This window comes from Nymphaea colorata, chromosome 10 (assembly GCF_008831285.2).
Source record: "Nymphaea colorata isolate Beijing-Zhang1983 chromosome 10, ASM883128v2, whole genome shotgun sequence".
Taxonomy (NCBI): Eukaryota; Viridiplantae; Streptophyta; class Magnoliopsida; order Nymphaeales; family Nymphaeaceae; genus Nymphaea; species Nymphaea colorata.
In genome coordinates this window covers 17,829,771-17,838,007 of record NC_045147.1, presented here as the reverse complement: position 1 = coordinate 17,838,007, position 8,237 = coordinate 17,829,771, and the positions used below count along the sequence as shown (strand labels likewise).

The window sequence follows — 8,237 nt, the reverse complement described above, 5'->3', positions numbered from 1 at the left end:
GTATAACTATGTTCCAATTTTATTGCATGTCTTCGAAAAGACCATGTTGATATAATCATGTTGACTCAATCGATTTGTTTAGGGATGTCAATAATGGATCGAATTCAAAGTAATTTTTTTCAAAAAAAAAAAGGATATGAAAAAAGAAAGAATAAAAAGAAAGTAAAGCAGGAGCATGAACCAATCTCGGATGCTCTTTAACTGTTCTCATTCGCCATATGTCTAATGAACGGCCTTCAGTTTAATCATACATGACAGTAGAGAAACCGCTATTGGGAATCGAGACATGACCACTTGCATCTATTGTCATCTCCGGGCAATGCGAAGCTCTTTTCATGGCATTTAAGACTCCAAAAATCATCACGCGAGTTTGAATTGTGGAGAATTATGTCTGGCGGGGCCGTTTTGTCTCAACTGTATAATACTTCTCTTGACATCCTCTAGGATACCATGTTAAAGCTGGGACTTTTTCTTCGAAGTTATGTATGTCAGAGACGTTTTCCTCCATGCAGTCAAACAGGCTCTTACACAGGTGGGGCTTCTTCCTCCAAGAGGTCATATTCCTGAAACTGTCGGGATTGAAAAGTTGGAGCTCTGCTGATCCCTGCTAAGAACATGCCCGAAATCATCTATTTAACTTGGTGCACAAAGATCTTATTGGCAGTTTGAATACTTCCTTCTATTTTTCACATCAGATAATTAACAGAAGATAAAGAAGTGGACACTGAGGTAACGCTTGAATAAGTGGTACTAAATACCGGGGTATTAGAATGCTGGGCATTTAATACCGAGTGGCTTTCAGGTGAAACAAAAGTTTTAGATCCGATATGCACCATCTTATGTAATGACTTAGAACGTTTGGTTTTAGACATTTTAGTTTCATGTTTATTTGTACATGAAAGTTTTCTTGATGTACAAACAGGTTTTACCCGAGCTCAAAGTTATACATGTTTATGTGGAATTTTATTCTTGGTACCAAAGTCCTAGAACCTGTTAAAAAGTCTCCGCAGATTTCTTCCACGTTTGTTTCTTGCTGGAAGTTTCACTTCTACAATGGAATACCACGTATTCAAACAGGGCCTGAGTTTCTAACGGTGAGTTTTTTCTTTTCGAGAATGGACAAGAGCCATACCGGAAGCCAATAGAAACGCGAACTGAGCAATGGTATCAGATCAAAATTCACTTGGTCCATGACTCTATGAACGGTCAGTTGCTATACCAAAATCAGATTTCTACTTGTTCCAAGGGAAGAGATGAGTTTAGCTTAATCCAGCATGTAACGTTGAAGTCATTGGCAAGGCAAAGGCAAATTCTGCGAAAGAAAGATGTCTTCCCTTTGAAAATTTTCAAATTATGGGTCAGTTTGCCAAGCATACCGGAAAGGTTTGGTACAACTTGAAAGAATTTCTTCATTAGATTATCAAAATCTGATTTTATTGACATTTTAATTGGACTCAACTGAACTATTGCTTCACCCAAATGGGTGTTTATTCATATGGCTAACCAATTCTAACTTGAACCGGATTGTTTTTTTCTCATACGGCTCAAATCTGTTGTATATTAGAACTTGCTCGTACCTGATCTGTTATGCACAGTGCCAAGTTGTACCCAAATGATTATGGAAATGAACCAACTTATTCCAACTCATTTTCATGTCTCACTTGCTTTAGAATCTATTCGTTTCAGAACCGATCGATTTACATTTATCTGAATCCAAACGTGTTTCATAGATCAATCCCACAATTGGCTGAGTTTTTCTTTTTTCTCCTCAAAAATTATATCTGGACCTGCTTCTGGTTGAGCCTATGCGAATTCTATTCTAAATTCAATTAAGAAGAGAGTATGACGAGACCCGATCTGTTTACTTCCTAGCCAGAAGCGACAATTAGGTTATGCATCATTGAACCCCCACATATTTTGTTGTAAAAAGACAAGAAAGCTATTTGGGATATTCCCTCCTCACTTCAGGGACTGTCTCTATACTTTTCCCTTGCCACTCTTAAAAGATACCAAGTTAACAATAAAGAATTGAGACATGGCTGTTATTTAAAACTTTTTTCAGGATAAAGATAATCTTGCTTTTTGAAATCTTTAACAACCCATTGGCTTGTTTGGATTCACCAAAAGTGGAACCTTTACCCTCATACAGTGTCCACTACCTAAAATAGCAATCTTGCTGGTTTGGCATAAAGAAAATCAGCCCTCCCAATCTGGATTATTATCTTTCATATTGGTCTCTTCTTTTTATCCATTAATTAGGACAAATGTATTGATTATGTCTTGATCAAGAAAAACTAATGAACCCCATGAAGTTTACACCAAAAACAGTCACTAGACAGGGTTGGATAATCAGCCAAGCTCGGCGAGCTAGACCCAGTCTTTGGACAGGCTTGACTAGGGATGTTGATGGGCTAGTCTTGGGTTATAAGAACATTTTTCCTGGACCCAAAACTGTTAGGACCTCCCTAAAGTGCCTAATAAAAACTGAATAATCAACGAGTACAGGGTTTGATAGTGCAATAATCCCAGGTTGATCTTGATGTACTGGTGACCAAATAAGATCCTGCCCAGTATAAGCAGCATTAAGATTGACACTCAACCATACGAAACTGGGCTCAGCTGCAGATTTGGACAAGGCATGGGTTGGACCATCTAGCCTACAGATGCACACTGATTAGGACAATACTTTCTGATGATGGCATGCTTTAAAATTTGATTTTATTATAAGAAGCGACTTATTCTAGGAAAATGAAAGAGCATGACTTTCGCGACTACTCCATAATTGCTGCATTAGTAGCTCCCAAAATGAATCCCATGTCTGCATAATAAATCAGTTCGCGTTGGTCTCTACATAAGTTTTGGACCAAGTGAAAAATGGCAGATCTTTATTTTCAACGGTTAGGTGAGGTAGATTCTTGCAAAGGAACCTAGCACTCAATGCAACGACCACTTCAACGCAGCGTCGATCTTAGAACACAATTTCATACAAGTTTTAGCTACTGCTCAGCTGTGCATCGAACCGTTTCTCTTAATTTGAAGATTTCCAGTTGTGACGGAAGTGGAAAGCTAAAGAAACAAGAACAGGTATCTTTACAGCAGAAATTTTGTTTGTCTCACGCAAACCTATGCCAAAAAGCCCAACAGTAAAAAATATCAGCCGCTGCATTCTCCTCCAGAATTCCTTGAGTGCCAACCAAGCATAAATATTCTGAAGCGAAGATTCACTCTGAAACCACCGAGACCAAATTCCTCAACGTAACCACAGAAGCAAGTTTGCTCTCAAAAGCGAATCTTAACCATGTTGGACAAAGTTCGTTGCACCAGTCTCAACAACCTCTGTCAAACAAAGACGACCAGCCCATGACTGCTTCCAGAAGGGTATCTGAGCATCAACAACTTGTCAACAAGAAATTTGGTACGGAAAATTTCTTCAACAAAGATCAGTAGTCAGTGGCTGCAAATAAGTTGTGCAGTTTCCATACTGTGTCTCATTTCTGCACCACAGTTTGCTCGGACAATATTGTTGGTGAAAACTGAACACTATCCCTTGTGCATTGGGAGCGAATTCCCAAGGATATAATAATTTTTATCCACTTGATGCACGAGATAGTTCTTCTGCAAGTGATGCATCACTAGGGAGTAGGCCAGAAACAGACAGAACATCCATGCTATCCACCCTAACAATTCCATCATGGTTCTCATTCTTAAGCTCTGCCATCTCATTTTTCATATCTGTTATCCCTGAATCTGCTGAACCTTCAAATTCCTTGCTAGGAATCCTCTGCATTGCATGGTCAGGCAAGGATGCATCTCTGCCAGTGCCTTTTAAAAGAGAAACATATTTCAGAACAAGATGCTTATAACTCTCAAGCAATGCTTCTACGTCCTCCACTGTTAGGTCACCAGCACGAGCATACAAGTATGGATATTCTCGGAAAGATCTACTTATCTGATCCTCTTTTAAAAGCGCAAGAGCACCTTTCCTTTCCAAATCAGAGATTGATGACCCTTCGGGTCTTGAAGACCCCCTCACATCTGATTCCACTTTAGTTTCATCCAACTTTACAGAGCCTTGATTTGAATGTTGATCGCCACGTGCAGGCAGAAAGTTGTTAAGCAAATTTTTTGGCTTCCAAGAAAGTACCTTTAGTTTTCTATCTTCTGGAATTTCTGGGTCTGAATTTGTTGGATCGGAGGCATGTTCTGTATAAGCAGAAAGGCCAGCAAGGACTGCACGAGCTGATTCCATGTTCTTGTCAAACTCAACTTCATCCATTGAGAGGGACTGAGCATTAATGCTTGAAATGAAAGACTCTGCTGAGAGCATGTTTGTGTAGAAATATGCTGCTTCAGAGACTAATCTTGACTGCCTTCTGTACCTTTGTATGTATAGTAGATTTGAATGTAATTGTGGAGGGTTGGCCTGCATAGCATTTCCGTTATAAATCAAAGGCTTGTTTTACCCTTATGTCAAGTACTTTCCTAAACATGTCAAGAAATACTATCAATTAGGGACATTGGTTTCCGAGAAATAACCTGTAACAGTTTTATCTATGTAAAAATGATGATCGAGTGGATGAGCAAAACAAATGTTTTAGTTTATCAGAAAAGCAGAGTTCTTTTTGTTTATTACTTTATTACGTGGAAACCACAACCAGGTCGACAGACTTAGTTGCTCACCTAGGATCATAAAACCCCACCCCCTTCCCTAGGGCATATACATATTTTCGCTTGTACGAAGCGCGAACACCCATAGAACTTGAACCACGACTGTCCATCTAACAGATAAGGCCCAACTCCAGTAAGCCAAACCCCCCAGGGCAAGCACAAGAGACTTGAGAACATGTGTTCATACTCAACCAGTGAAAAATGATTTAATGCTTAAGATCTGTTGGGAAGACAAGCTCAACCCTCATGCATAATTGCATCAATTTAAGAATGTCAATAAAATGACATAACTAAATTAGGAATCCTATTGCCAAAAAAGCAAAACTATTTACCTTTATCGTCACATAAATGAGGACAGGAAGAAATTCATCAGCACCAGGGGGATTTTCATTTGTTGCTAAAGCAGCATTCAGCAGCAAATTATTTATAACTTTACAGCAATTCAGGATACAGACAAGTTTGTCTCTTGGAGCCTTGTACATGTTGATTTTCTGAAGTTCCTTTTGTGCAAGCTGCAAGATGGGAAAGAATGACCCGACAATAGAAAAACTAAAACAAAGTAAAAAGTTGCAAACAACAAAAATGTATGTGCCCTTATCTAACAACCAGTTCACAAATGAATGTTTTCATGGTAAATCAATCTATCAGAGAAATGTGCATGTGAGAGGAATGGCGTTTTGATAATAATAGGCTCCAGTATGTACTAAGACTTTTGCATAATTAGCAAAAGAAATCAAAACATTAGAGAATTTAACTTGTTCCTTTAGACATTACTGAAAAAGAATGTAGCTTTAACCCCAAGTCACATAAGCATATCCACTAGGTACAGAAGGACCCATATACATAGAGGTTCCAGAAGCATTTTTAAAACATGAAAAACATTTTAAGTGGTTCAAAACAAACATAAATAACCTAAAGTAAAAGACAAAGCTGATCACATCTTGCAAGAATACAAACAAAAGAGCAAGGAGGACAGGCACAATACAACCATGACAAAAGGAATAGCCAAAGGTGTTTAAGTGATCACTCTTCCCAAACCATGTAATAGTTCCATCTCAAGGAAGAAGGCTAAAATATTTCACCATGAGGAAACCACCTAATGGCTGCAATGAATGTCATAAAATAATCTAAAAAGCATGATCAGTGGACCTGGACTAGCAGAACCACTAGCACAAACATTTCCATACCAAAAATCAGAACACATGTGAAGCTTTACAGCATAGATTAAAGAAAGCACTATGCCCTGTTCCAACAAATAATGGCCATCAAGCTTATAAATGTCCAACTATGCAACTTGTCATGATTTTGTCAGCCATACACTATATGAAAGGTCCAGGCTTCAATAAGCTAAAGTCAATTCATGCCCGTCAAGAATAAAGTGACTTAAATTTTACAAAGCAGAAGTCCAAAAAAATTGTTGCTGATAACCAAAAAAAAAAAAAAAGTATACTCTCTTTTCTATAAGTAATGAACAAAACATGCTTGCGCGCATCATGCATACATCATGTTTGACATCAAGAAAATTTAACGTATCTAACATCAGGATCGTGATACTATGGCAGTAAACTCACCAACCAAGATGTTTCATTTTGGAAATTTGGCTGGATATCCAAATTCTCTGGCCGAATGAATTGTTGTATTAAAGCCATTTTCTCTGACAGTTCTTCATCATGCTTTACTTCCTCAGGAACTGATGCAAATGCACGAGAATATAATTTAGTCATTACATACTTCTCAAGTCCCTGCAAATGAAAAAGGAATTTCACATTATACAATGGTAATGGCTACATCTACCACCGAAGATACAAGAAGAAGTCAAATAATTACGTAAGCCTTTATCAGTATTAATGCAAAGGAAGAAGGCATAAATAGAAACAGAATGGAAATATTTAAAGGGGTTGCTGGTTGCAGAGGGGTTGAGTTTTTCAATGAATACTCTCCCTCCATACTCAGATCAACGTAATCCAAAGGATCCTTGATACAAAGCTGACAAATTCGGTGCAATTACCAAGAACAATGATGGCAGCGGTTTCCAAGAAACAATCTCAAGAACAGACACCATAATAAAAGGAATAGCCTGCTAAGCAGGCCATTTTGTTCCTTTTGAAATAGATTCCATGACAGTTGTAGACAATCTCAATGCAGCAAGGCCTGAGGAACAGTCCAACTTGAAGTGTAAGAAAGTTCACGATGCAACTAGCATTTGGAGTTCCAACACGCCTGCCAAAAAAAAAAAAGGAACAGGGAACTAGGTGCTTGCTCAAAATGACACACCGTCCATATACACAAAAAAAGTAACCAAATAAACGGCCAGTTTGCGCAAGCAAACTGAACACAACCATGAAGTGGGGAACACCAACATAAGGAACTAAACTGAAACCAAAGACTAGAACAAGATTCACCAGCTTGCGGAAGCCACTACCAAATTTAAAACAAAAATAATAGAAGCATTTGCAGACACCACTACCAAGTTTTAATAAAAACAATAGAAGCATCGGCAGACACTACCAAGTTTGAAACAAAAATAAAAGAAGCGTATGCAGAAAATCAAAACATTTTTCATCCATCAGCAATCAAGAGAATGAGGAATTTACCTCATATGCACTCTCAAGCTCCTCCTCCGATGCACCCGCCCAAAGCGAATGCGTGCGAAAGGCGCCCTCCATGCTGCTGAGGAACTCCTGTACAGAGGCACTATCCTTCTCTGGGTTAGGCATGTTATTCACGAACGTGACAATGAAGCTGCCACACAGAAGAAAACCGTGGACAAAATCAGCTTACACATAACTCAATAATGCAGAAATCTAAAACTTTTCGAACCTAAGCGCCAAAGATAAGAAGGATGTCAAGATGGAATCAGAGGAAAAAGAAAAAGAAAACGGCATTAAATGGACAAATCATAATCAGTTCATCTCCACAATTTAAGATCGGACGAAGGAATTGGAAAGGAAATAAGTTCTTTTGTCTTCCTCCTGCGCCATCGGCTTCTTCTTCCAGTTCATAATCGAGAAGAAAACGAAAGCAAGCTTTCACGATCTATTATCTGCCTCAGTTTGCATAAAAGACGCCTTCCTATTTAAATACACCTTAATTGAGTAATCGATAAGGAAGGGGAAAGAATGTGTATCTCTGGATTCATAAAGACTAATATAATGGTATAATCAGAACCAACTGCATCAGAGTTTTCCATTTTCTTCTTTGACAAAAAGAATTTCCATAATAATTATACCAATCAAATCCATCAAACAAAAAACGCCGTCAAAGGCAAAACCCAGAAGGAAAATTTAAAAAGGAATCGAGTGGTAGATGGACCGGGACCTTTTGATCGACTTGACGAAGTCGGAAGCAGAAGGGTGCCTCATCCGCTCTAGGAAATCGTGACATGTGACGGGCGCAGTCGACGCCGCGAAGGCGTCGGCGTTGTCCATGGGCACGAGAGAGAGAGAGTTCCTTTCCTGCTCGAATCAGAAACTTATTCTTGCAGTTGCAGAGAGATGTCGTCGGCGAATCGTAGAGGGCTTGAAGATGAAGGGAGGAAGGGACGGGGTCAAACGGATCGGATCGAAATT

General features: G+C 38.9%; 1 protein-coding gene across 1 annotated transcript; it reads right to left on the bottom strand.

The window, feature by feature from the left end:
- Positions 1 to 2,966: 2,966 nt before the first annotated feature.
- On the bottom strand, positions 2,967 to 8,237 carry LOC116263190 (vacuolar protein sorting-associated protein 9A-like). Its single transcript, XM_031642819.2, has 5 exons — positions 7,987 to 8,237; positions 7,263 to 7,410; positions 6,240 to 6,410; positions 5,001 to 5,180; positions 2,967 to 4,423 (listed from the first exon to the last, which is right to left on the bottom strand). The coding sequence occupies exons 1-5, from the start codon at positions 8,094 to 8,096 to the stop codon at positions 3,587 to 3,589; spliced, it is 1,446 nt and encodes a 481-aa protein (XP_031498679.1). The 5' UTR covers positions 8,097 to 8,237; the 3' UTR covers positions 2,967 to 3,586.